The sequence below is a fragment of the Lepus europaeus genome, chromosome 11 (assembly GCF_033115175.1).
Source record: "Lepus europaeus isolate LE1 chromosome 11, mLepTim1.pri, whole genome shotgun sequence".
In the NCBI taxonomy this organism is placed as follows: Eukaryota; Metazoa; Chordata; class Mammalia; order Lagomorpha; family Leporidae; genus Lepus; species Lepus europaeus.
In genome coordinates, this window is record NC_084837.1 from 90,432,690 (window position 1) to 90,459,518 (window position 26,829).

Below are 26,829 nucleotides of genomic sequence, written 5' to 3' on the forward strand. Positions count from 1 at the left end.
TCTTCTGTTCCGGCTCCTCCTCTGGGTAGCTGTCCCCACTGCCCCAGAGAGATGCGGCCCCTTCTCTGAGGCTGGGCATTGGGTGGTCCTGGAGGGCAACCCTGCCTCCTGCCCCCACCCCCAAGGTCAAGAGCCCAGTACCTCCTGCAGCCTGACAGAGCAGTGAACTCCTTCAGCAACAGGAGGGGTAGCCTTGGGGTGCCAGTGACGTCACCGGGCCCTCCCCAAGGGACCTGGCAGCTACAGGGAAAGCAGCAGTGTGGCTCAATAGTTAAGAAGCTGGGCTCCAGAGTCCATGGGTTCAAATCCTGGCTCTATCACTTCCCAGCCCTGTGACCTTGGACCTGTTTCCTCCCCCCGCTGGGCCTCAGTTGCTTTACTGTAAAATGGGAGTCTGTCAGCTCAGCTTGAGAACTGAGTGCAGAGGAAAGTGGTTCCTGCCTACAGAGAGCCCCTAAACATGCACTTCTGCTTTCTTCTCTGTACGTGGGGATGAAGAGTTTAAATAGCTCACCCCAGCTGGGGGTGGCCGGAGGGGCAGGGAGTCAAGCCCGCTGGTCTCCCCACTGTGTCTCAGTCTGCACTCATGGGGCCCCTAGATAGGCCTTCCAGCACTGCCCCCCAAAATGGCTGAACGCTGGGACTCAGAATCCAGAAAATGGGCGGGCCTTGGGTGCAGCGGATAAGCCGCCGCTTGGGGCCCCCATCCCACGTCCGAGTGCCAGGTTCAAGTCCTGCCTCTGCTCCCAATCCCAGCTTCTTGCTAATGTGCATCCTGGAAGGCAGCAGGTGACGGCTCGGGTCACTGGGCCCCTGCCACCCACACGGAAGATCTGGTGGAGTCCGGGCTCCTGGCTTCAGCCTGGCCCAGCCCTGGCTGTGGCAGGCATTTGGGGAGTGAACTTGGTCCGCTCAGGTGCTCGCCCAGGTCGGGGTTGCTGAGCCTGTAGGAGCAGGGAAGCAGCTGGACTTGAGGCTCTTGCGTTTGTTCATTCATTCAGGAACACGAGCACCTATTGTGTGCCCAGCATTGTTCCCTGTGCCAGGGAGAGCAGTGAGTCACAGGAGCCCACCCTCGGGTGGTGCGGTGGGCCGTCCACAGGGAGCCAGCAGGTTGTGTCCCCAGACACACACCATTCTGGCCAGTGATAGACCACGTGGGGGACAGTGGTCCTGCAAGATTGTAATGGACCCGGAAAATTCCTGGGGCTTAGGGATGCCACAGCTGGTGTGACATCACAGCGAGAGGTGTCACTCCCAGGTGTGCGCTGCTGCTGTTGAAAACACACCTGGACTAGCAGCCTGGAGAGAGCAGGGACAGAACGCTTGCACGGTCCGTGACCCGGGTCGTGACAATGAACCAGTGAGTGCTGCCTGTACTCTACTTGCCATTGTAATCGGAGAGCATTTACCTTCCACTGTGTAACCAGCCTCAGCAGGCCCTCAGGACTGCTCCGTGCCTGTTCCTGCCCCAGAGACCTTTCAGGGGCACGAGGCGATGATGATCTTGACCCTGTGTGTATTTTGTGGATTTGTGGATTACTTGCTTTTTTAAAAAAATTGATGCTTATTTATTTCCATCTACTTGAAAGGCAGAGCAACACAAAGGGAGTGATCAGTTATCTGTTGGTTCACTCCCCAGAGGCCCACAGCAGCCAGGGCTGGGCCAGGCCAAAGCCAGGAACCCCGAACTCTAACCAGGTGCCCCACGTGGGTGGCAGGGGCCCGCGTCCTTGGGCCATCACCTTCTCCTTTCCAGGAAGCGTTTACAGGAAGGCTGGGTCAGAAGCAGAGTAGCCAAGATTCAAACCAGCAGGTGTCACAAGCGGTGGCTTAACCCACTGTGCCACAATGCCAGCCCTGGGTCTTAGTGGTTTTATAATAAATTGTTTAAATATTAAACATTTTAACAATAGAGGCTGGTGCTGTGGCATAATGGGTTAAGCTGATGCCTGCAGTGCCAGCATCCCATATGGGCACCTGTTCGAATCCCAGCTGCTTCACCTGTTCCAATCCAGCTCTCTGCTAATGCTCCTGGGAAAGCAGTAGAAGATGGCTCAAGTCCTTGGGCCCCAACACCTGCATGGGAGACCTGGAAGAAGCTCCTGGCTCCTGGCTTCAGATGGCCCTGTTGTAGCCATTGCAGCCATTTAGAGAGTGAACCAGTGGATAGAAGAATTTTCTCTCTCTCTCTCTATGCCTCTCTAACTCTGCCTTTCAAATAAATAAATGAATCTTTTTTTTTACAGGTAGAGTGGACAGTGAGAGAGAGAGAGACAGAGAGAAAGGTCTTCCTTTTCCGTTGGTTCACCCTCCAATGGCCGCTGCGGCTGGTGCATGGCGGCCGGTGCACCGCGCTGATCCGAAGCCCAGAGCCAGGTGCTTCTCCTGGTCTCCCATGCGGGTGCAGGGCCCAAGCACTTGGGCCATCCTCCACTGCACTCCTGGGCCACAGCAGAGAGCTGGCCTGGAAGAGGGGCAACTGGGACAGAATCCAGCACCCCAACTGGGACTAGAACCCGGAGTGCCGGCGCCGCAGGTGGAGGATTAGCCTATTGAGCTGCGGCGCCGGCCATAAATGAATCTTAAAAGAATTTTAAATAGAAAATACTAACAGATTAAGGATATAAAGAAAGATAAACATCACAATGTATTTTAAGTAGTTAGTACAAGAGGAAAAAGGTTTAATGTAAATGTTTATAAAGTTAAAAAGTTACAGTAAGCTAGGATTTGGCTGCCGTTGAAGAAGGAAAAGTGTGCTTTATGAATGTAGTGTAGCCTGCAGGTGCACAGCCAAGTGCTAGGCCTTCTCTCCCCGCTCAGGCACCCACCCAGGGCCACTGCCAGGACAGGTGCAGCCACACACCGCCTGCAGTGCTAGGAACAGCAGCCAGGGTGCGGTCCTCAATGTTGACACGATCCACAGCAGTGTGTAATGACGTCACTCTCTGAACCTGGCCCCTGTTGCCAAGTGACTGGCCGCCTGCTCTGTTTCCTGGAACAGTAAGTAGAAGGGGAGACCACGCCCCCTTCAGTTGTTAGATCCCATGGGGAAGAAGGGGCGGGGCTTAGAGGCTAGGGGAGGATGGTTTGCCTGATGGATTCCTAGTGGGAATCCCAGCTCCTGGTGTCCTGGCCGTGTAACCTGGGCACATTTGCTAACCTCTCTGCCTCATCTCCGTATCTGCATGTGAGGGACGTGAGTATCTCAACTCTTCTTCCAAATTCCTGACCCCACAGACACAAGACCTCACAGCAGAGGCATAGATACAGTGCCCAGGTGCAAGCAGGGTTTATTTAAAAGTGAATGTGGCGCTGGCGCATCGGTTAAGCTGCCGCTGGCATCCTATACGAGTGCCGGCTGCTCCACTTCCAATCCAGCTCCCTGCTCATGTACCTGGGAAGGCAGCGGAGAACTGGCCCCAAGTGCTTGGGCAGCTGCTACCCACGTGGGAGACCCGGATGGAGTTCCAGGCTCCTGGCTTCTGCCTGGCTCAGCCCCAGCCATCATGACCGTTCAGGGAGTGAGCCGGAGGATGGAAGATGAAGATCTCTCTCTCTCTCTCTCTCTCTGTCCCTCTTTCTCTCTCTTTCTCCCTCCCTCCATCTCTGTAACTCTGTCTTTCAAATAAATAAATAAAAATACAAGTGAGAGAGTGGATACACAGGCACACATGAGTGTGGGTGATCCCACACAGAGACAGCTGTCATGAGTGGGCCAGGGAGCTGCCTATGAGGAGAGTGAGGGAGGCCACAAAAGGACCCAGAGCATGGCCCACGGGCCAAGAGGGGAAAAGGTGAGTCCATGAGGGGCAGTCCCTTTACGGGGGCAGGGGGGGCGTGGCCATGCAAACGAGGTGGAGTTTAGTGTGGGAGAGGCTTTCTGGGAGTTCCGTGGCACTCCCAGGTACAGCTTAACTTCCACGTGGCCATCGTGGCGTCTCCTCCTTCCTGGTCTCAGACGAGACACAGGTGCATCATGGGACAGTGGGTGTCCTGGATTGACAGGGAAGGGGGTGGAGTTCCAATGCAGGAGTTGGGAGCGGGTGTTCCTGCCTGACCTGCCCACCTGACTCGTCATAGCCAGGGCGGCGACATGTCCAGTTGCAGTGCCCAAATCCCCTGACAGCTCCTCCCCCAGAGCCCCACTCCAGATCGCAACACCGCCCCTCCCTGGGCCTCAGGCGGCCACTCCTGCCTCCTCGGGTTCTGAGTGCTTTGTCTCCCACGTTGGTAAACAGCGATGGGGGTCACGAGCAGGAGCCTTGCCCTTCCGGCTCCTGCTTAGGTGAGAGGTGACAGGATAATGGCCACGGAGTGGGCAGGTGGGGGTCCCAGGGCTCCCAGCAAGGCCCTCGCATCCTCTCCCTCCTCGGGGCAGGCAGGAGTAGGAGAGTGGGTGTGCTCCCGCGTGCCGTCCCGGGGCCATCCGTGCATACTGGGGTGCCGCTAACCTGGAGGGAAGAACCTGCGTGTAAACCCTCCTCCTCCTCCCCAGTGGAGGCGCATGCGCCTGCCGGAGGCCGATCCTGAGGGGTTGGGACTCGGGTCTTCTCCCAGCCACTGGCCCTCTGCAACTGCAGCCCCTCGGAACCCCTGCACCACACACACACAGTGAGGACTGTCCGCCTGCTGTAGCTGCCAACAGACAGACCCCCCAGGTAGGAACAGGGTCATCAGGGGACTAAGAAGACCCTCCTCAGGCCCTGGCCCGAGGTCAGGGCAGCCACAAAAGCAGAGGGCCCACCGGAGACCTGTAGGCATTGTGTAGGTGAGATGTGCATTGCACTGCATACAATGGAGACCAACTTCATGCCACACCTGCATTGACTACCCAAAAGGAACAGAATACACACGGAGAATTAAAAGCACACCTAGTCTGTCCTGAATTAAGAGGAAGTCAGCATCCGTGTTAGGGAGTCCTGGGTGGCGTCAAGAGCGTGTAGTTTATTCAGTCAGCTCACGCTCACGCTGACAGAGAGGCTCAAGTCCCCCAGCCAGTAACATGAGGGCTGACAGGTCAACGGAGCCTGCCCCACCGGCCGCAGCGGTCTTGCGTGGTGTCCAGCGCCCCTCCCACATGCACAGGTGGTTCTGCAGCTTCGCCTTAGCCTTGTCTGCACACACCTGCTCCCCTCCCCCACCCCGGCCGGCCAGGGGGCTCCTGGAGACCAAGGACCGGTCCCCTGGACCTGCTGCACACGGCACAGGGAGGCGCTGACCTTGTCCTGCGGGGATGACCGCCGCTGAGCCCCAGGGAACTGTGTGTGAAGGGGACTGTCCCAGGGACAGCTGGCGGGCTGCAGAGAGCGCTTCTGCCACTGTCCCCACCCCTTCCTTCCAGAAATCCGGTTTGGCCACCCTCTTGGGTTTCCTGTTGAATGGAAGTGACCTCCTAGAGCAGATCCACAAGCACTCCTCCCATGCCCCAGCCACTCTTTGTTTCCAGCAAATTCCTTGAATGCTAAGACTCTGCAGTTCCTTTTCCAGCTGTGAACCCGGGCTAGTCCCCCGGCTTGGGGCAAAGTAGAGCCAGAAGCAGAGAGGCTGTGCTGGGAAAGGGGTCTTTCCTGAGACTCTTCGGCCATGGTGACAGGTGCGACCCACGGCCCCCGGCCCCCTCTGCACCACACCAGCCAGGCTAAGCTGCTGCAGTGTCCCCACGCTGCCCAGGCTCACACACGCTCATCACTTTTTCTGTCCCCTCTCCCCTCCCCACAGCCCCCACCTGTCTTTGCAACCTTGGCCCAGGGTCCACTCTCTCTAACCTTGTTCCTCCCAGGGTCCCTGGCCCGACTCCACCCATGGAGGCTCCCTGCACCACCACCCCCATCCCCAGGCTGATTTTTGTTTCAAAAGGGCTTGCACCATGGCCAGAAATGGTTCCCTACCTCAGTCAACGTGTTGGCCCCAAGGGCCAGACCTTGGGTGGGCACGCGTCATCTGCCACCCAAGCTGGAGCAGGACAAACCCTGCATGTTCTGTGTCACGGGTGGAGGCTGCAGGAAAGTTGGCCTGAATGGAAAAGAGTGATTACTGAAGGGGAGGGGTAGGGAGAGGAGAGGGCAGAGGGAGGCAGGAGTACAGCACCCAAGCGCAGGTGGACGAAGTAACCCTGAGTGCTCCTGGGCACAGTAGGGCGACCCCAGGTCACAGGGACCTGTCACGTGTCTCATGTGCAAATGGAAGAGAGAGCCTCGGAGGTTCCACACTGGGCTGAGCATCTGGCCGAGCCATTGGGACCCTGACATCCCGTGTCTGAGCAGGTTCCAGTCCTGGCTCAATCCTGTTCTAGCTTCTCGCTAGTGGAGCCCAACTGTTGGACCATCACCTGCCTGCTGCAGCCCCAGGTAAACGTTGGCAGGAAGCTGGAGTCCAGAGTGGAGTTGGGACTGAGACCCAAGCACCCTAATGTGGGATGTGGGCATTCTGGGCAGCATCTTTAAAAAATTATTTATTTGAAAGGCAGAGATAAAGATCTTCCATCTGCTGGTTCACTCCCAAAATGGCCACAGTGACTGGAGTTGGGCCAGGCTGATGCCAGGAACCTGGAGCTCCATCCAGGTCTTCCACGTGGGCACAGGACTTGGACCACCCTCTGCAGCCACACAGCTTCGTAACCACTCTGCGAAATGTCTACCCCATCAAAGCATTTTTTAAACATTTTTAATTTATTTGTTTGAGAGATGAGAGAGAGTGAGCGAGCACTCCTATTCCCAAATTCCCACAAGGAAGCCAGGAGCTGGGAACTCACTCCGGGTTTCCCGCGTGGGTGGCAGAGACCCAGTCACGCGAGCTGTCACCACTGCCTCCCAGGGTGCGCATTGGTAGGAACCTGGAGCCAGGAGCCAGAGCCGGGTACTGAACCCAGGCCCTCCAAGGTGGGAGATGGTTAAATGCTCACCCCAATAAAAATACTTTTTAAGATGTTTAAGGAGATGGAAATGCTAACTAATCTGATTTGATCAGCCATTGTATAAATATCAGATTATCCCACTGTACCCATAAATATGCACAATTAAAATTTTTTAAATGCAGCACGAGGTATCTATAAACAGAATCCAGTGTCCCCAGACACCTCCCTGCCAGCCTGTCTTTTTTGTTTTTTTTTTTTTTAAGATTTATTTATTTACTTGAAAGAGTTACACAGAGAGAGAAGAAGAGGCAGAGAAAAAGAGAGAGAGGTCTTCCATCCACTGGTTCACTCCCCATTTGGCCGCAATGGCCAGAGCTGAGCAGATCTGAAGCCAGTAGCCAGGAGCTTCTTCCTGGTCTCCCACCGGGTTTAGGGGCCCAAACACTTGGGCCATCTTCCATAGCTTTCCCAGGCCACAGCAGAGAGTTGGATTGGAAGTGGAGCAGCCGGGACTTGAACTGGTACCCACATGGGATGCCAGCACTGCAGGTGTCAGCTTTAACCCACCATGTCACAGCCCGTCCCCTCTTGGCCTCTCTTTCCACTTCTTTGCATCCAACAGCTTCTAGAGCTTCCAACACAAGTGCAAACAAAAGTGACCAATCAACAGGACAAAAGATGCCCACTGTTTCTAAGAACCAAGAAGAGGCAAATCCAAACAACATTGAGAAGTTGTGTTTGGCCCACCAAATGGGCCACTAAAATCAAGTTTTTAAAAGGTGTGTAGTTTTAGGGGTTGATGTTGTAACCTCCTGGGTTAAGCTGCTGCCTGTGACTCTTGCATCCCATATGGGCTCCAGTCTGATTCCCAGCTGCTCCACTTCCTATCCAGCTTCCTGCTAATGCACCTGGGAAAGCAGTAGAAGATGGCCCAAGTGCTTGGGTCCCTGCACCCTTGTGGGAGACCTGGAAGAAGCTCCTGGCTCCTGGCTTTAACCTGGCCCATCCCCAGCCATTGCAGCCATCTGGGGAGTGAACCAGCAGATGGAATACTCATTTATCTCTCTCTCTCCCTCCCTTCCTCCCTCCCTCCCCCTTTCTCTCTTTTTCTCCCTATCTCTCTGTAACCTGCCTTCAAATAAATAAATAAACCTTTTTTAAAAATAGGGGTAAGAGCATCCCTTTTGGGTGAAATAGAATGAAGTGTGTTATGCGTGTATACATCTAACCCAGGCATTAGTGTCCCCACTGCAAGCAGCACCTTCCCCCACTGCCTTCGGGGGTCGGAGGAGCGTGTGTCTTGCTGGTGACGCCTGAGTCGCATATCCAGTAGCGTGTCCCTGCCTCCCGGCCATTTGCAGCCCAGTCCTCAGCGCTGACCAGCCCTGCACAGGGGCTGTCAAGGAGAAGCCATAGGGCATGCAGGGGCCCCCTTTATGTCACTTCCTCTCCCCCATCCTGCCCTACCCCGGCCTGAGGACTGCCAGGGAGGGTGGGGCTCTCCTGGAGGGCTGGGGGCACCCCAAGGGAGAGGTTACATTTGAAACCGCCCTCCACTGGGAAATGTTTCTCAGCAGTTTTGGAAACAGACTGCTGCTCCTAAGGGTGACCCTACCTCCGGAGCCTACCTTTCTCACGCTACAGCCTCTCAGGCGACAGGTGCACCCGCTGGGTCTTTGAGGGAAAGGCTCATTTCTGCCGTCTCAGGAGGAGGCACCTTCCTGGAGGGGGTTCACTCCGTGGTGCCCAGTTCCCAGCTGTGTTCCTTGGCCCCGGGCTCTGCCTTCGGCTGCTGTCTTTCCTCCCATCCTCCCCTCCCTCTCTCCTTTCTTTTTAGTTTTAATTTGAAAGAGAGACAACAAGAGAAAGAGAGCAAGATGCAGACAGAGAGACACAGAGAGCTGTCATCCACTGGTTAACTCCCATGGTCCTTCAGGACTGGTCCAGGCTGAAGCCAGGAGCCAGGAACTCCATCCAGGTCTCCTGCATGGCTGGCAGAGACCCAAGCACTGAGACATCACCTGCTGCCTCCCAGGGTGACAGTAACAGGAAACTGGATTGGAAAGAGAGGCAGGACTTGAACCCAAGTACTCTGAAAATGGGATACAGGCGTCCCAACCATTGTCTTAGGTACTAGGCCAAATGCACTTTAAAAAAATGTATTTATTTAGGTGAAAGGCAGATAGAGAGTGGGAGAGGAGACAGACCCAGGGGTTAGGGGAGAGCTCTCATCCACTATTGCCCTCGACAGCTGAGCCAGAAGCCAGCAATTCAATCCTGGGTCTCCTGTTGGGGCAGAGAGAGGGCAGGGACCCAATCACTTACCTGCTAACTCTCAGGGTGTGAATTAGCAGGAAGCTGAAATCGAGAGTGGAGCTGGGCCTTGATCCTCGCCAGTCCAAGATCTTGGGATGCGGGTGTCCCGGGGAGCATCTTAGCCACCGCCCCTAATGCCTGGCCTCTCTGGTGGTCTTTAGTATTGTAGCCCAGCAGCTTATAGGACCCCAAAGTATGCCCCAATGTTGGTCCTGTAGGGCATGTCCACATTTTCTGCAGAAATGGTGTTGCCATGAACATCTTCATACCTGGAGATTTTTGTTTATATCCTATGAGTGAAGTTACGCGGTCAAAGAGTGTTAATAAATATGGCTAGATTGCCAAGCCACTTGCCGAAGAATGCCACTGATTTCTGTAATACTACCAAACACCGACTGAGGCTTTGGGTCCTGGCGTCACCTTGCTAGCAGGTGGCTATTTTAGCAGATTAACAGTGTACCTCGGAGCTGGTTCAGCTGTTTCTCCTTCCTAGCGAGGATGGGGTTCAGATTTTCAAAAGGCCTGTTTGAAAGGGGTCCTAAGGTCTTGTCCCACGTGCACCTGCTGCCCCACCCTGTTAAACCATAATCAATAATAGCAACGACGAAACGATAGCACTGAGGGTTCCTGAACTGTCACAACGGTGATCTCACTGGATGCTACACGTGGGTGAGCCGGGACAAAGATCCCCACGTGAAAATGACACAGTTGAATCTGCAGGGTGCAGCGTGCGTGAGCGAAGCTCACGGGGGCTGATGTGAGTGATCAGAGGACAGGCGGGGCTGGGGCGCGGGGATTCGAAGGTTACCCAGAAACAACACTGAGGCCGCCTGGTCTCTCCTCCGCTGCTCTCTGCACGCCACCCTGTCTGCGGATGATGTCTTCCTGCTTTCCCAGCAGCAGGCACAAGACTTTGAAGTCCTGACGACAGCCAGGCTCCGCCCATCTGATGAGCCCCACCCCTGAGCCCTTCACCCTAGGAGCCCCATGGCCAGGTGCATTTCCCACTGCTCGGGCATCCAATCTGGGTCAGGGACAGAGTTGGGGCACGAGGCCAGGTGGTGCAGACACAAGAGCTGGGGCTGAGCAGAGCGTTGACAGGGCTAGAAGCTGCTGCTGGGTGGTCCTCGCTCTGCCTAGACTGTGGCAGTCACCACACGCCAGGAGGAGTGGTTCTCGGGTTCCAGACTCTTCGTCCCACCCTGGGACATCCCCAAGACCTCACCCAGGCCCTGCCCAGGAGGCCGATCTCAGAATGCCGGGTGTCCCAGGGAGGGGGCACCTGTCAGCAGGGGCTCCTCCCGGCCCTGCCCACCCCTGCTCAGCCCACGGACCCCCTCTGCAGGTGCGGATCTGGGAGATCCCCGAGGGCGGGCTGAAGCGGAACATGACGGAGGCCCTGCTGGAGCTGCATGGGCACAGCCGGCGCGTGGGGCTGGTCGAGTGGCACCCCACCACCAACAACATCCTGTTCAGTGCCGGCTATGACTACAAGGTGCACAGCTCGGGCGCGCGGGTGGCCTCTGTTGGGGGGCACAGGGACAGAGGAGGGGGCCTTTGGGGGACTCACAGGGAGTACTGCTATTTTCTGTTGTCTCATCTGTTCCTTTGCTTGCTCGTGCATTCATTCACACTTGCTCATTTATTCATTCACATTTGCTCGATCAATCTATCATTCATTCATACACAACTGAGCCTGTCCCATCATGGCTGGAGCCTCTTTCCTGCCTCCTCTGATGACTGGTGGACTGGGGGAGAGAATGCCCACTGCACCCCACAGCTTCTGTCTGGCCCTTCATGGCCGCTGCTCTCTCCTGGGAGGGAGAGGAAGCAGACAAAGCTGCTGCAGGGGAGGAAGCACGCGCCCACCTTCACCGGCGCTGTGCACACTGCAGAGATGTGCCGGCGACCCGGGACGCACGCAGGAACTCTGTCCTTCTTGTGGGCTGGGGGAAACAGTCCAGGCTGGGGCTGGGACTGGGACCTGCCCAGGGATATTGATGGGTTTGGGTGGCAGGAGGGCCCTGCCCAGGGCTGGGGGGGGTCTCTCCCAGGCTGGTGGGGTAGGGACTGCAGCAGGACTGACCCCCTGCCCCTCCTGCACATCTGCCCTCCTCGCAGGTCCTCATCTGGAACCTGGACGTGGGCGAGCCGGTGAAGATGATCGACTGCCACACGGACGTGATCCTGTGCCTGTCCTTCAACACGGACGGCAGCCTGCTCACCACCACGTGCAAGGACAAGAAGCTGCGCGTGATTGAGCCCCGCTCTGGCCGGGTTCTGCAGGTGGAGCTCCATGTTGGTCTCAGCTGGACGGGAAGGTGTGGGGTCCTGGGCTCAGTTTCCAGCCAGGTCTGAGGAATAGGCCACGCCCCTGTGTGCTGACCGGCCTGCCCATCTGGCCTGAGCTGCCCTCGACTCATAGGAAACCCACCGTGCTCTGGGTGGGGAGGGGGCTCAGGACCCTTTCCTGCTCCACCCCCACAGCAATGCCCCCCTCCTTCCGCCTGCTCTGGTGACACCCTGCAGCACGTGTGTGTCCAGGCATTACCAGGTTCCACACGGACCGAGAGGAGGGGACTTGGAGCCGTCCCCACAGGCAGGTGCAAGTGGGGAGGTTGATGGTGAGCTGAGCCTCACTTTTGCTCTCCTGGGTGTTCATCTGGAGTTTGTCTCCTGGTGCTTGACCGGGCGTGCTTGTCCTGCAGGAGTCCAGTGTTGCACGTCTACCGCCGCGAGCGGTCTTCAGGGAGTTCATGCTGCAAAAAAACAGATGCATGGCTTGCAAAACGTTTTTGCAGCAAAGCAAACTTCCCGTGAACTTTGTGAGTTCTCCTCGGACCGCACATCGTAATAATCACGCTCACTGCTGCCATCCGTATCAGCCAACATTCACCTAGCCGCTTTCCTAGGGTGCTCAGGACAGCCCTCTGCCCCCGGAGCTGTCGCTCCACCCATTTTACACACGGTAACACTGGGCCTGCAGAGGTGTCGACTGGCAGCACAGGAGGAGCTGCCATGGAACCCCAGGGGCCGTGCTGACCGGGCAGGACGGCAGCGCAGACAGAACCCAACCTCCAGCCCACACACGGGGACACAGGTCCAGAAAGCGTGAGAGACCTCTCCTGGGGACGCTGCTCCGGCCCCTCTGGCCCCTGCCTGACCCAAGGCTTGACTCGCCTGGAGGAGGAGGGCTGTGTGCTAGGAGGACGAGGAGGAGCCCCGGGCTGGCCGGCAGAGTTAAGGAGCCGGCATCTGAGCCCCGTGTGCTCCGAGCCTCCGTCTTCCTCCATCCAGAGTGGGGCTGCTGATCCCTTCCAGCCCCCGTGCCAGTGCCTGGCACACAGCAGCCCCTGACGGACTCTTGGTCCAGGGTAGCCGCCCCCTGCCCTGTCGCCGCCTGCTCTCACAAAGCACACGGAGGCTGGCTGCCTGGGCTCCCAGGGCTCCTGTGCACCCAGCCTCTGTGTTACTTTCCTGAGGCTGTGTTAACAAATGACTACAAGGAGGGGGCTTCACACACGGAAGGCGAGTGTCTCAGAGTTCCTGGGGCCAGAGGTCCCAGATCAGGGCGGCAGCAGGGCCTCACTCCCCACCAGAGGGTGGAGGCCAGAACAGGTGCCTTCCACCTGCAGCTGCTGGTGCCTGCGGCCCCGTCCCGCCAGACTCCACCCCTGCAGCCCCATCCCCTCCTGTGTCTGCACCATCTACTCTGACAGTTAGGGTACTCGCCTCATCTCAGGGTCCTTAACTTGGTCACGTGTGCCAGGACCCTCCCCCCCCCCCCCCCCCCCCCGTCCAAAAAGGAAGCATTCCCAGGGCCCAGGGATGAAGACACAGACAATCCTTGCCCATCACAAGTGCCGGGGGCCCTGGCTCATCTGCTCTCTGTGTGCCCACCAGGAGGCAAGCTGCAAAAACCACAGAGTGAACCGGGTGGTGTTCCTGGGGAACATGAAACGGCTCCTCACGACGGGGGTCTCCAGGTGGAACACGAGACAGATCGCCCTCTGGGACCAGGTCAGCCGTGGCGCCTGCGACCGATGGCCCTCCGAGACGAGGAGGCTGCGGTGGGCGGGGCGTTCTCACACTGGGGAGCCTAGATTGGATCATGGCATCTTTTGCTCCCCAAGCAGGGGTGGTGAGGTTTGTGGGGTGAGTGCCCCGGGTCCCCTGGCCCAGGCAGAGGATGGGAAGAGATGTCGGCTCACAGGATGCTGGAGGGATGGGCCCACAGAGGGGGCCTCCGGGGGTCTCAGCCCTGGCCCCATCCTTGTGTGGGGAGTGGATAGGGCAGTGCCGTCCTGACTGGAGCTGGGACGCTGTCCGAGAGCCTCGCAGGTGCAGAGCTGCGGAGGGCACAGCCGGGCAGTGCGCATGCGCAGTGGAGGAAGGGCTGGAGGGCAGAGGAGCGGCTGGATTTGGACTAAGAGAAGCAGCCTTGGTGCTGGGACATGACATCCTCAGAAAGTCAGGAGCCTGGGCTGGCACAGCCAGCTGAGGAATCAGAGCCTCTGGAGGCGGAGCTTGGTATGGAAGCTCTTCTGGGGGAGGGGCACTGGGCACAGCAGTTAAGCCAGAGCCTGGGATGCCAGTGTCCCGTATCAGAGGTCTAGCCTCCTGCTAATGCACCTGAGAGGCAGCAGGAGATGCGGCCACCCATGTGGGAGACCCGGATGGAGTTCCTGGCTCCTGGCTTTGGCCTGGCCCAGGGCTGGCTGTTGTGAGCATTTGAGGAATGAACCAGCAAATGAGTGAGCCTCTCTCTCTCTCTCTCTCAAATAAAATAAATTTTTCTTTTTTAAAAAGCAATTTAAAAGTTTTTAAAATTTATTTGCAAGGCAGAGTTAGAGAGGAGTAGAGACGGAGAGAGATCAATCTCCCATCCCCTGGTTCACTCCCCCAAATGGCTGCAACGGCCAGGACTGGGCCAGGCCAAAGCCAGGAGCCCGGAGCTTCTTCTTGGTCTCCCACGTGGGTGCAGGGGCCCAAGGACTTGGGCCATCTTCCGCTGCTTTCCCAGGCCACAGCAGAGAGCTGGACTGGAAATGGAGCAGCCGGGACTCAAACTGGAGCCCATACGGGATGCCGGTACTGCAGGTGGAGGATTAACCTGCTATACCCCAAAGCCGGCCCCCAATAAACAAATTTTTAAAAGATCTTCAAGGGCCGGTATCCAGCCAGCCACCCCCGCAAGAAGTTCACTCACTTTTTCCAGAGTTGGGGGCTGAGAGCTACATAGGGATGCAGGAAGTAGTGTGTTGGGAAGTGACACTCGAGAAAACCGGGCCCTTCCCACGGCCCCGGGCCGCTCATCACCTCCAACTCTGTGCTGTCCTGTAGTACAGGCTTGCAAACATCTATGGGGACCTTTTTAAACTTGTTTTTAAAGATTTATTTATGTATTTATTTGAAAGAGTTACAGTGAGACAGGGAGAGTCAGAGAGAGAGGGAGAGATCTTCCATCTGCGAGTTTACTCCCCAAATGACGCAACAGTTGAGGCTGGGCCAGACCAAAGCCAGAGCCAGGAACTCCATCCGGGTCTCCCACATGGTTGGCAGAGGCCCAAGTGCTTGGGCCATCATCTGCTGCCTTCCCAGGGAGTCAGCAGGGACTCGAACCCGGTCTCCAATATGGGATGCCGGTGTCACAGGTGGTAACTTAACCCACTGTGCGCGCCACAACGCCAGCCCATCTGCAGGGGCCTTGACACACAGGAGCTGTAGCTCCAGGGGTCCTGCTGGAATGGAGGAGGTGACGTCGGCCGTCCTGCCTGGACATGGGCTCACTGCCCCTCCCCCACGCACACAGGAGGACCTGTCCATGCCCCTGATCGAGGAGGAGATTGATGGCCTCTCTGGCCTCCTGTTCCCCTTCTACGACGCCGACACCCACATGCTCTACCTGGCTGGAAAGGTAGTGGAGGGGGGAGGGGACCCTGCCCCCGTTGCGCCCCTGCTGCTGCCACAGCCCCCTAAGAGGAGCCCATTGGCGGTGTTCCCTGACCCAGCGGGGGGCGGGCCTCACCCTCTTCTGCCACTGGCTGTCACTGAAATGCTGGTGACTGGGAGCTCCTGAAAGATGGAAATTGAAGTGGGGTTGACGCTGGCAGAGTTCAGAGCTGAAGTGCAGGCCGGGACTAGGGACGGGCTTAGACACCTGCCCAGCCCACCTGCACCTGCCAGGTGTCCCCCTAAGGCACAATGCGGGGTGGTGGTGGAGGAGAGGGTCTCTTCAGTGGCCCCTCGGCCCCGCCCTCCCTGCACTGACTCACCAGCCACTCTCTGCCTCGGCAGGGGGACGGAAATATCCGGTACTACGAGATCAGCACGGAGAAGCCCTACCTGAGTTACCTCATGGAGTTCCGATCCCCGGCTCCGCAGAAAGGCCTGGGTAAGGGCACGAGGCTGCCGTGCACCTGTGAAGCGAGGGCACCTCCCCTCCTCCCCGCAGAAGAAAGCAAGACGGCCTGGGACCTGCGGTGCTGCCCCCGTGACGTCAGCGGTCCCCTGTGCACTGTATCCTCACTGCCCGGGGCATGGTGGGGCAGGGGTGGGGTGGGGAGGGGGCGACTGAACCCTCAGAGGCTGTGACATGATGGGGGGAAGGTCAGAACGGGGCCAAGACCCGACCCCCGTGGGCACCTCTGGGAAGCCAGGGCCAGCAGCAGCGCCATCATCCCTGGGGAGGACGGGTGGATGTTCCGGGAGACCCATGGCTGCAGACCACGCTCTGGGGTTCTTCCACCTAACTCTAGAGAGGGCTTGGAGGTTGCTGGGTGGAGGGAAGTCAGGCCAGGTGGTCCTCAGCCTACAGTCTCCCACCACTCAAGTCTTGCCACGAAGCTGTGTGATGGGCAGCTGCGCTCCCACAGTTGGGTGCAGCGCCCCCAGCGGAGCTGCTCGTCAGCGGATGTGCCCCCTTCAGAGCGCATCAGATCTGTGGATCCCTCTGTGGATCTGCGGATCCCTCTGTGGATCAGTGTCACAGACAGGGTCTGCCTCGGGAACTTACAGCTGGACAAACCCGAGAGCTCCATGGCCGATGGCAAAACAGAGGCCCATGGCCGATGGCAAAACAGAGGCCCAGGATCTCTGGGGCCCCAGTGGCTGCTCCATCGGCTTCGCCTTGCCCCAGCCCTGTCATGTCCCCTTCTCATCATCACCCCTTCCTGCTTCTCACCATCACCGCTTCCTTGGATCCTATCAAAACGCAGCCTGGACTTTGGAGTTGGCCTGGGTTTTCATTCTGGCTTAGCCTGTGTGCTTCATGTAAATTGGGGATAGGCAAGCCCTCCTTGCACGGCTGTTGGAAAGCTTGGAGACTGTGTGCCCACAGCACCTGGCTCCTTGCAGCTGATCCACAGACACCCACGGGTACCAGGCCCTGCCTGCTAGACCCAGGGCCACAGTGAGGCTTGCACTCCACTAAGGGGTGGGGGTGGGGGAACAGGAGATAAACAGATGAGTTCTAGGCAGACAGTCTAGTGGGGCGAAAGGACAGAGTGGCTGGCGGCTGCTTGAGACGGGGGAGGTGGTCAGGGAGGGTCTCTGAGCATCTGATATCTCAAGCTGAGATCTGAAAGGCAGGAGGGGAAGAGTAATCCTACAGGGGAGATCATCAGTGCAAAGGTCCTGTGGCCAGAATGAGACGGGCATGCTCCAGGATCTGAGGCGAGGTCGGTGTGGCTGAGCATGGAGGAGACTGCACAACACAGCCAGAGATGGGGAGAGCAACAGTCAGAGAAGGGGGCAGGGGCCGAATCCCATGGGATGCAGCAAGCAACAGAAGGAGTTTGGGTTTTACCGGGCAGTCGTGGGCCGGTGGGTGAGAGACGGAATGTCACTTTCAGATTCCTCTAGCTTAGGGAGACAGGGAGACCAGCGGGGAAACAGCTGGGGGCTTTCAGGCAAGGGAGGGGGCGCTGGGTGGGGAGCCGCACCCAGGAGATGTTTAGGAGGCGGGGCGGTCAGCAGGCCTGGCCGAGAGGTTTCAGATGAGATGGGGTGGGGCGTGGAGGAGAGGAGAGGAAGCGAGGATGACCGCCTGTCCTCGCCCTGGACCCAGAGAAGTTAAAGTAGCTGACCCCAGGGTGGCCACACAGTGGAGGCAGAACTCAAGCCCAGGTCTGCAGACCTCCAGTCCCACCCAGGGAACCATCACGCCCCTCCCTCCGCCACGCCCCTCCCCTATGCTGAGCGGCTTTGTCCAGGAGCAAAACTTTGACCCTCCGGCAGGCGGAGGTGGAGCCCCCCTCAGGTCCCCATCACTTGTGCCCCCTGATGTGACCCTGGGCACCCCCTGCCCTCCGCCCCTCAGAAGCCCCCTCTGTAAAAGGAGAGGACTAGATTCAAACACCTCTGCCATCCCAGTTCTGAAAGGCCCAGGTACAAAGTCTCCACCCTGGGGAGGCAGGGCTGGCCCGAGGATCGTAATTGAGACAGAGCTGGGTCAGGAGACCCCAGCCCACCCCTGCCCTCTGCCTTCTGAGGCTGAGAGCATTAGGGGGTAGCGGTGCTGCCGGGAGAGTCCCAGGCCCCCGCGGACCGTGTGTGCCTGTCCCCAGGGGTCATGCCCAAACACGGCCTGGACGTGTCGGCCTGCGAGGTGTTCCGCTTCTACAAGCTGGTGACGCTCAAGGGCCTCATCGAGCCCATCTCCATGATCGTGCCGCGGAGGGTGAGTCACGCCCGGCTCCCCCACCCCGTTCACTCTCCGCCCCTGCTCGCCACCACCACAAGTCCAGGGGGTGCGGACTGCAGGCCCACTTTGGAGCAGAGGCGGGGAGATATTCTCAGGGGTCGGAGGGGGGCACTGAGGGCAGGGAAGCAGGTGGCACGGCGGGAGGGAAGCAGGTGGCACGGCAGGAGGCCAGCGAGCAGAGATCCGGCGAGGCAGCAAGCCCCCCCACCCCCACCCCGGCTGCCCACTCCTGTGCTCCTCCCCCTGCAGTCGGATTCCTACCAGGAAGACATCTACCCCATGACGCCAGGCACGGAGCCAGCTCTGACCCCGGACGAGTGGCTGGGAGGCATCAACCGAGGTATGGCAAGGGCTGGACCCTGCAGGAGGGCTCGGGGGCTGCACCCTGGGCCTCTGGCCTGGCTTGGCTCCCCAGTTCCCCTGGCGCATGCTCCCGCCTGACGCCCCTCCCCCACACCCCGCCAGGCTGCCGAAATCCCCATCACTTGCGCCCCTTGAGCTGAGATTTCCCCTTGGCTTCCTCAGATCCCGTGCTGATGTCTTTGAAAGAAGGCTACAAGAAGTCATCGAAACTGGTATTTAAGGCTCCCGTCAGAGAAAAGAAGAGTGTCGTGGTCAACGGCATAGACTTGCTAGAAAACGTCCCACCCCGGACGGAGAACGAGGTAAGAGCTAGACCTGTGCATTTCAGCCTGGAGGCCCACTCCACTCCCGGGCGTGCTGCTCTCCGTGACAAATGCCAGTCACCTGCGGCCGGCTTCTGTTGCCTCTGACCCCGGTAAAACAGAGGCCGGACATGACACAGATACCGGCTCCCCAGCCCTGCCCGACTGCCTAGCTGCTCACCCACAGAGTTGTGCTGTCCTCTGGGGTCACAGGAGGCCCTGCCCACTTCACCTTCCTCGCTGGGGGGGGGGGGGCAGGAAAGGAGGGACAGTGAAGGGTTCTGGTGTCACCTGCCTTTGTGGAAGAGGCTAGGTGTTTGTAAAAGTGCCCTGTGCAACATTTGGAACAGGGGCCAGTTTGTTCAGGGACAGCTATCACCAGGCCCCATCCGTGTCCCCAGAGTCATCTCCTTCCACCCCACAGCCCCAGTCCCTTGGGGCCGGTGCCGTTCAGCTCAGCCAGCATTCTCAGGATGCCAGCCACGTGCCAGGCCCAAGGCCCAAAGCATCTGAACCGGTGACGGCTGCAGGGAGCCATCTGTCTCGGGATCCTGGCTGTGCCACTTCCCGGGTTTCCTAGGAACACTTCCTCCCAGTGAAATGGCACCGCGGAATGCTGGGAATGTCACAGAGGTGACCCCTAAGTGTTGAGCGCTCTTTCCACTCAAAGGGAGGGGCCACCTTCATTAGCTGCCTCTTGCTGCGGCACAACTGACCCAGACCTCAGTGACCCAAACCCCTACACCTCTGCGACCTCCCAGCTGCCAGAAGCGTCCGCGGCTCCAGCCGAGTTCCACTGTCAGCCGGGCTGCAGTTGCATCCGAAGGCTCAACTGGGGAAGCGTCAGTGTGGTGGCCGGCAGGAGTGAGGGGGCTGTGGGCAGCAGCTTCCCATGGGTCCCATGGACTCTCCCCGAGGGGCAGCCCACAGCCGGGAAGCTGGCCTGCCCCAGGGCATGGCAGCAAGCAAGGGTGTCTAAGGGAAAAGCCACAGTCTTCTATCTGAATCTTGGAACTGGCATCCAGACTCTGTCCAGCGAAGCAAGCTCCTAAGTCCAGCCCACTCTTGAGGGAAGGCAGTAATAACCTTGGGGCAGCCGGCGCCACGGCTCACTAGGCCAATCCTCCGCTTGCAGCGCTGGTACCCCGGGTTCTAGTCCCGGTTGGGGCGCCGAATTCTGTCCCAGTTGCTCCTCTTCCAGTCCAGCTCTCTGCTGTGGCCCGGGAAGGCCATGGAGGATGGCTCAAGTGCTTGGGCCCTGCACCCGCATGGGAGACCAAGAGGAAGCACCTGGCTCCTGGCTTCAGATCAGCGCAGCGCGCCAGCCGTGGCGGCCATTTGGGGAGTGAACCAACGGAAGGAAGACCTTTCTCTCTGTCTCTCTCTCACTGTCTAACTCTGCCTGTCAAAAAATAATAATAATAATAATAACCTGGGGGCAATCTTAGCAGCGACCTGTTCCATCAACTTAAGGCAAAATTGTTTCTTAATAAGAATCAGGCTGTTCTTGACCTCTGAGATCTTAAGGGGAGGACTGACAAGTGGCCAAGAGTTGCCACAAATACGCTTTTTGTGCCCATGTGGCAAGATGCTCAGATTTCTCAGGCCAGAGGAGGTCACGTAATAAATGGGATTTGCTTCCAAGCCGTCCCTGAGGGAGGGGCTGTGCAGGGGAGGGGGGCAGCGGTGAAGCAAGAGCACAGATTCTTTGCTGATGCTGGGTGATGGGGCATTTGAGGGTTCACGATGCAACTCTTTCTGCTTCTGTGTCAACATTTTCCTTTTTTTTTTTAAAAAAGCTCCCTTTTTAATTTTTTAAAGATTTATTTTATTTATTTGAAAGGCAGAGTTACAGAGACAGAAGGAGAGAGGGCGAGTGAGAGAGATCTTCCATCCTCCACTGGTTCAATCCCCAGATGGCCACAATGGCCATGACTGAGCCAATCCAGAGCCAGGAGCCAGGAGCTTCCTCCAGGTCTCCCATGTGGGTGCAGGGCCCAAGGACTTGGGCCATCTTCTACTGTTTTCCCAGGCCATTAACAGAGAGCTGGATAGGAAGTGGAGCAGCTGGGCTCGAACTGGCGACCATGCCCACATGGGATGCCAACATCGCAGGCAGCAGCTCAAGCGGCTGTACCTCGATAGCGGCCCCCAAGTGCCCTACTTTTTGAAGGTAGCAATACACGGACATATGTGGATTGCTGCAATAGCCCAGGAGGGCAACAGCAAGGCCCTGAACTTGGTTCTGGCACGGGGTCGGGAGAAGGCACTGTTGCATAGAAGTTAAATCAGATAACAACCAGCCATGGACTTGTCTCTGTGAGTCAGAACTGAGAGCCTGCAGAGAAGTCTGAAGGGGCTCTGAGCAGGCGACACAGAGGCTGTGATGCGTCCCTGTCCTGGGGAAGACCCCTCCTCAGAGCCGGCGGAGTCTGGGTTGCCCACAGCAGAATGGGGGCAACCAGGCGGGAAGCGTGGCTGTGAATGGGAGACACGGGATCCCAGGGTTAGGAAACCACTGATGATGGTGTGATGAGGAGGAAGAGACCCAGGCTTGTCCAACTCGACATGAGTTATACCTCAGGAAGCTGTATTTTGACAAAAGCAGACCAAAAGGCGGGGGGGGACTATGCAAAGAATTTTCTGGATTTGGAAGGCACAAGAATGTATAGAAGGATTCAGTGTATCGCTTCTCGGCCTCTTGGGTAAGATAAGTGTGGAATGGGCCAGTGTAAGGACCATAGCGTGCCGTGCCTTTGAACAGAAGTAGCCAGAACTGGAGTGGACGTTGGGAGGCAGCAGGTTCACCCACCACTTGCGACGCTGGCATCCCATCTCTCAGTGCCTGGTTTGAGTCCCAGCGGCTCCACTTCTGATCCAGTTCCCTGCTAATGCGCCTGGGAAAGCAGCGGAGGAGGATCTAAGCACTTGGGCCCCTGCCACTCACATGGGAGACAAGAATGGAGCTCCAGGCTCCTTGCTGGCTTCCGCCTGGCTCAGCCCTGGCTGTTGTTACCATTTGGGGAGTGAACCAGCAGACAGAAGGTATCTCTCTCTTTCTCTCCCCCTCTGTTTTTCAAGTAAAGAAGTCTACTTTTTTTAGTCAGTTAAAGGAGGAATCCTAAAAATTATACATACATTCTTTAAACCCTTGATTTTCATTTGAAACATAAAACACAAAACATCCATGGCTTCATCATATTTTGTTGCAAGACAGACCTGCCCTGGAGGAGACCTCTCCTGGGTGGAATCTGCCATGTCTTTGTCACATCTCCCTCCGCTGCAGGCACTGGGTTTGCTTCTTTTAGGTGAACAAGAACTTAAAGTCTAGAAAGCAAAGCCCTGGTTTTCACCATGTTTTCCCTAGGCTTTAATTGAGACAGGGGACCTGATGCATCACTTCCTGCTGGTACACTTCATAGTGGTGCGGAGTTCTGTGAGTTTGCACCACACACATGCAAGCAACACACGGAATATGCACCAGCCTGTTGTGGTTCGAGCCATGCCTGCTTCATCACCTGGATCAAGATTTTTCTACAGCATTTAACTCAGTTCTTTTTAAAGATTTATTTATTTATTTGAAAGGCAGAGTTAGAGAGAAGGGGAGGGAGAGAGAAGAAAGAGAAAGAGACAAAGAGACAAAGAGAAAGAGAAAGAGAAAGATTGAGAAATTGATCTCCCATCCACTGGTTCACTCCCCAAATGGCCACAACCACCAGAGCTGGGCTGATCAGAAGCCAGGAGCCAGGAGCTTCCTCCAGGTCTCCCACGTGGGTGCAGGGGACAAGGACTTGGGCCATCTTCTGCTGCTTTCCCAGGTGCATTAACAGAGAGCAGGATGGGAAGTGGAGCAACCGGGTATCATATACACATGCCAGCGCCTCAGACAGCGGCTTTACCTGCTAGACCATAGCACCTGGCTCCAACTCAGTTTCTATGTAAATTCTCTCTCTTCCTACCCCTTTCATCCTTTTATAACCTAGTTAATTAAGTTCCCCGACTACAGCAGCCAATGCAATTCACAGCAGGGAGTCGGTGAGCACACAGGGGACTGCAGGTCTCAGCCAGAGCCTCTGGGCAGCTGTGCTTAGTCTGGGGGTCGTTTCCAACCCAGGAAACGCATCACTGCCCAGCACAAACGTCCGTGTTGCTGTTGGGGCCACACCGCACCAGGAAGCAGACCGGGCTCCAAACCAAGCCCTGAGCCTCCCTGAGCAGAGATGGGGGGGCATAGGGGGTTCCATCCAAAAGGGTAAAGAGAGCAGGGATGGGGAGTAGCATTGTGGTGTCGAGGGTTCGAGTCCCGGCTGCTCCACTTCTCGTCCAGCTCCCTGCTAGCACACTTGGGAAAGCAGCAGAAAATGGTCCAAGTGTTTGGGCCCCTGCTACCCGTGTGAGAGACCCAGATGGAGCTTCTGTTTCCTGGCTTTGGCCCAGCCCAGACCTCGCAGTTGTGGCCATGTGGGGAGTGAACCAGCGGATGGAAGACGTCTTCGTCTGTGTCTCTCCTTCCCTCTCTCTAACTGCGCCTTTCAAATAAATAAATTTTTAAAACAGAGAAGAGAAGAAAAAATACTAAGAAAAAAGAGAAGCAGCCCTAGGTTTGGTCCCTTAAGGGTGTAAGCTTGGGAACTTTGGAAAACTGGACGGTGCAGCCTCGCTCCTGCCTCGAGTACCCAGCATCTGTGAATGTGGCTGGGCCAGGACAGGGGACAGAGAGAAGAGGATGAGCGAGCGGGCGGGGAGCCTAAGGCGGGGCAGGCAGGGGGGAGCGGAGGCGGGCGTGGGGGCGGGAGACACACACACACCCCGCAGACTCCCCGTCTCACCCGCGCGCTCTCCGCCCCCAGCTCCTCCGCATGTTCTTCCGGCAGCAAGACGAGATCCGGCGGCTGAAAGAGGAGCTCACCCAGAAAGACATCCGCATTCGGCAGCTGCAGCTGGAGCTGAAGAACTTGCGCAACAGCCCCAAGAACTGCTAGCTCCCGCGGGGGCTGCCGGCCAAGCCGGCCCCTGAACGGCCCCTTCTCCACCGCCCCCAGAGACAGAGCCAGGACTGGAGCCGGCCGTGGACCGGAAGCAGACCTTTGACCTTCTGACCCCTCCTCTCCTGGACCCCCCCACCCCAGCGGGCAGCCCCTTTCGCTGCCACAGCCCCCGCCCCCGGCGCCCCCTGGGGCCAGGCCTCCCCTCCGCGGGGTGAGGACCACAGACTCTCTTAGGACAGAGGAGGAGGCGGGGCCACAGCTAGACTTAGAACTTGAACTTGGCCCTCCCGCAGGGGAGGGGACTGTAGGCCCCCTGAGCCCTCCAGCTGCGCTCTGTCTCTCCCCGCCCCCGGCCCCCTTGTCTTCAGGGAACCCAGAGGATGCTCTCCAAGGCCATAATGACCCCTTGCCTTCCCGTGATTCTGCTCAGAGCTCTTGCACACCCTTTTCCCACTTAACTGGTGAGCCAGGCAGGGTAGGCTCACGTGACAAGTGACAGAACCGAGGGTCCCAGAGGGGAAGCGACTTACTGAGTCACCCAGCAGGTCAGGCCCAGGCCCCTGGCTGTTCAGTCCCCACTTCCCAGGGCCTTGCCAACCCTACCATGGGCTTCCCCAGAAAGGACTGGAAGCCACACCTCCCGTCTGCCCAACACCGGCCGTGCCAACATGCCACACTGCCCGTTGAGGCCCCTCACGCGCCCACACCCTCTGCTCTGCTCGTCCCCCCGGGGGGCTCCCCCTGAGATGAGGCCTCTTCCTCCTGGCAGCTGAGGCTGAGAAAGGTGGGGCCTGGCCCTGGGGCAGGCAGAACAGGGCTCCCCGGGGGCTTCCGGGCGTGCACAGCGTGTCCCCCACTCCGCGATCTCAGCCACTTCCAGCCTTAGCCCCGTGGAACGACCTCGGTCACTCGCATCCGTACAGCACTTTAACGTTTACACGGAGGATCTCACGGAGCCCCACGTCTGCGGAAGCCCAGGGGCGCGGCCCCAGGTCGCACCCCACCTTGGGACGCTGCCGCGTTGCATGGGGTCTCTCCACGTTTTCCTTCTGTTTTGTTTTCCCTTCTTTCTCTCCGCCTTTCATTTCCACTCCATGCAGAGTCCAGAGTCACCGTTGTCAGAAAAGTCACAGTTTGGGGGGCGAGATCTGAGGATTAACGTCCACGCTTCACTCTGGAGCCAGGAGCTACCTGCCGTGCTGTAGCCACGCCTGCTTTGCCCTGGCCACCCTGCAGGACAGCCTGTGTGCAGAGGCCAGGTGAGCTGGACAGGGAGGAGCCCCTCACCCCTCCAAGACCCCTGCCCCTCTCCAGCCGGCTCAGGCAGGGTCTCTGCCCCCAGCCCACAGATGGACTGCATTAGCTCTCATCTCCCCACCACACACCTCCACGCTTTTTTTTTTTTTCTTCCCCACTGACCTCGTGGTCTTCTGTGATTATTTATGCTGCCTCCTAAGGATAGAATTGAAATAAAAAGTTTTCAACTTATCAGACCCCTGTGTGGCTCGTTGCTCTTGGTCACCGTGGTCTCTTTGCTGGTCAGCTTCCCAGTCCATGGCCCCGGGTTCCTTTCTGGAAGCGCAACCCATGTCTGTCTGCACAGAAACAATTCCACACTTTCATTCATCTCAGCCCTGCTTTGAGCCAGATCGCTCTTTGCCTGGGGGATGTCCTGTGCGAGGTTTCCCTGGCTGCTGTCCGTCAGATGCCAGAGCAACCTCCGACAACTGGAAACAACCGGAGGTCCTGCCCCACGTCCCCTGGGTGTCAAAACCAGCCCTGGCTGAGAACTGCCGCCCCACAGCTGTCCATAGATGTCGTGCTGGGGTCTGAGAGACACCCGTGTAGCACACTGCTGCCCCCAGCACCCCCCATGGGACGCAGACACCCGGCTCCCTGACCTCCGATCAGCGGGTTCTAGTATGACTCCCGCATTCTAGAGAGCACTTGTGCCCGGGGCCGTGGGGAGGTCCCGGCTCTGGGTTCCTAGCCAGGCTCGGAGCTGGGCAGTCTGTGCTGGAGCAGGGCTGGGCCCACTGTGACACAGGGGAAACCTGGAGAGGAGCCCTCAGAAGGCACCGGGGACACACAGGAAGGGAGGGGGGCACATCTTAGTGAAAGGGACGGAGGAGGAGAGGATGAAGGGCTGCAGCGGTGGGCGGGACACTGCAGGGCTGTGTGACGCTGAGTAAGCCACTGTCCTGCTCTGGGCTGCGCTTTCTCCATCTACAAAGGGAAACAGGGCTGTTAGGATGCCTACGTCCCACACCAGAGCGCCTGGGTTCCGTTCCTGCCTTCTCTGCTAATACAGAGGCTGGGAGGCAGCGGTGATGGCTCACAGAGTTGGGTTCCTGCCATCCGCCTGGGACACCCGAATTGAATTCCCAGCTTCTGGCTTTGCCCTTGGCCCAGCCCCGGCTGTTATGGGCATTTGGGGAGCAAACCAGCAGATGGGAGAACTTGTTCTCTCTTTTTCCTCTCCTTTCTCTATGGCTAGCCACTAAATCAATCAATCAATCAATCAATAATAACTGCAGGGCTGGGACCATCCCTGGAGCTCCTTCCTGGTCAGAAGCATCAGGTTCCCACAGTCCGAGCAGTGGAGAGGATGGGACACGTGCCCAGGTCTGCCCACCAGCTGGTGTGGCTGGTGCCAAGGCAGGGGTGTAGGAAAGGACTTTGGCTGCATGTGAATTTGAACAAGGACACCCCTGGAATTCCTTGAGTTGAAAAGAAACCTGGCCTTGGAGGATGTGGGAGGGAAAGGATTCGGTTGCCTGGGAACAGGTGACTGGACAATGCAATCCGCCTGCTCTGAACTCTGTCCCACCCAACCCCCAGCTCTGCACCCAAGCAGGCCACCCTTCAATCATTATTTATTAGGGGAAGCTGTCCAAGGTCAAGGGAGAGTCACTCCACCATCTCCCCTCCCTCGCACATGCCCTCCACCCCCAAAGCCCATTTTCTCCACTGTGTCTGTTGACTCCTCACTGGCTGGCTCCGTGTCCTTAAGTTCTTTGTATACTAGGACACACTGTGTCCCCCTTGTGTGCCCCTGCTCCCTCTGCCAAGTGTGGCTTTGCTCACCCCATAGCTCTTGTCCCCCGGGTGATGCCGAGCGCCGATCCCGCAGCCCTTCAAACCTCCCGCACTGCCACACTCCTTGCCGGCTGTTGGCTCCCTGCCTTGCACTGGGTAAGGACATGTGTTGGGCTGAACGCCAGACCCCTCTCTCCCAGGGAGGCAGCAAAGGTGCCTTCCTGGGCATGCCTCCCCTGACACCTCATTGGAGTTTCAGTT

General features: G+C 57.9%; 1 protein-coding gene across 2 annotated transcripts in view; it reads left to right on the plus strand.

The window, feature by feature from the left end:
- CORO2B (coronin 2B) overlaps positions 1-25,008 on the plus strand; it is a 125,408-nt gene extending 100,400 nt beyond the window's left edge. For both annotated transcript variants that reach the window (XM_062204816.1, XM_062204817.1), the window contains exons 4-12: positions 10,518-10,667; positions 11,294-11,458; positions 13,076-13,192; positions 14,985-15,089; positions 15,470-15,566; positions 17,740-17,852; positions 18,126-18,216; positions 18,402-18,541; positions 23,392-25,008. In XM_062204816.1, the coding sequence (XP_062060800.1) occupies positions 10,518-10,667; positions 11,294-11,458; positions 13,076-13,192; positions 14,985-15,089; positions 15,470-15,566; positions 17,740-17,852; positions 18,126-18,216; positions 18,402-18,541; positions 23,392-23,523 (1,110 nt within the window). In that variant the 3' untranslated portion in view covers positions 23,524-25,008. The remainder of the gene's footprint in view (positions 1-10,517; positions 10,668-11,293; positions 11,459-13,075; positions 13,193-14,984; positions 15,090-15,469; positions 15,567-17,739; positions 17,853-18,125; positions 18,217-18,401; positions 18,542-23,391) is intronic.
- The last annotated feature ends 1,821 nt before the right edge of the window (positions 25,009-26,829 follow it).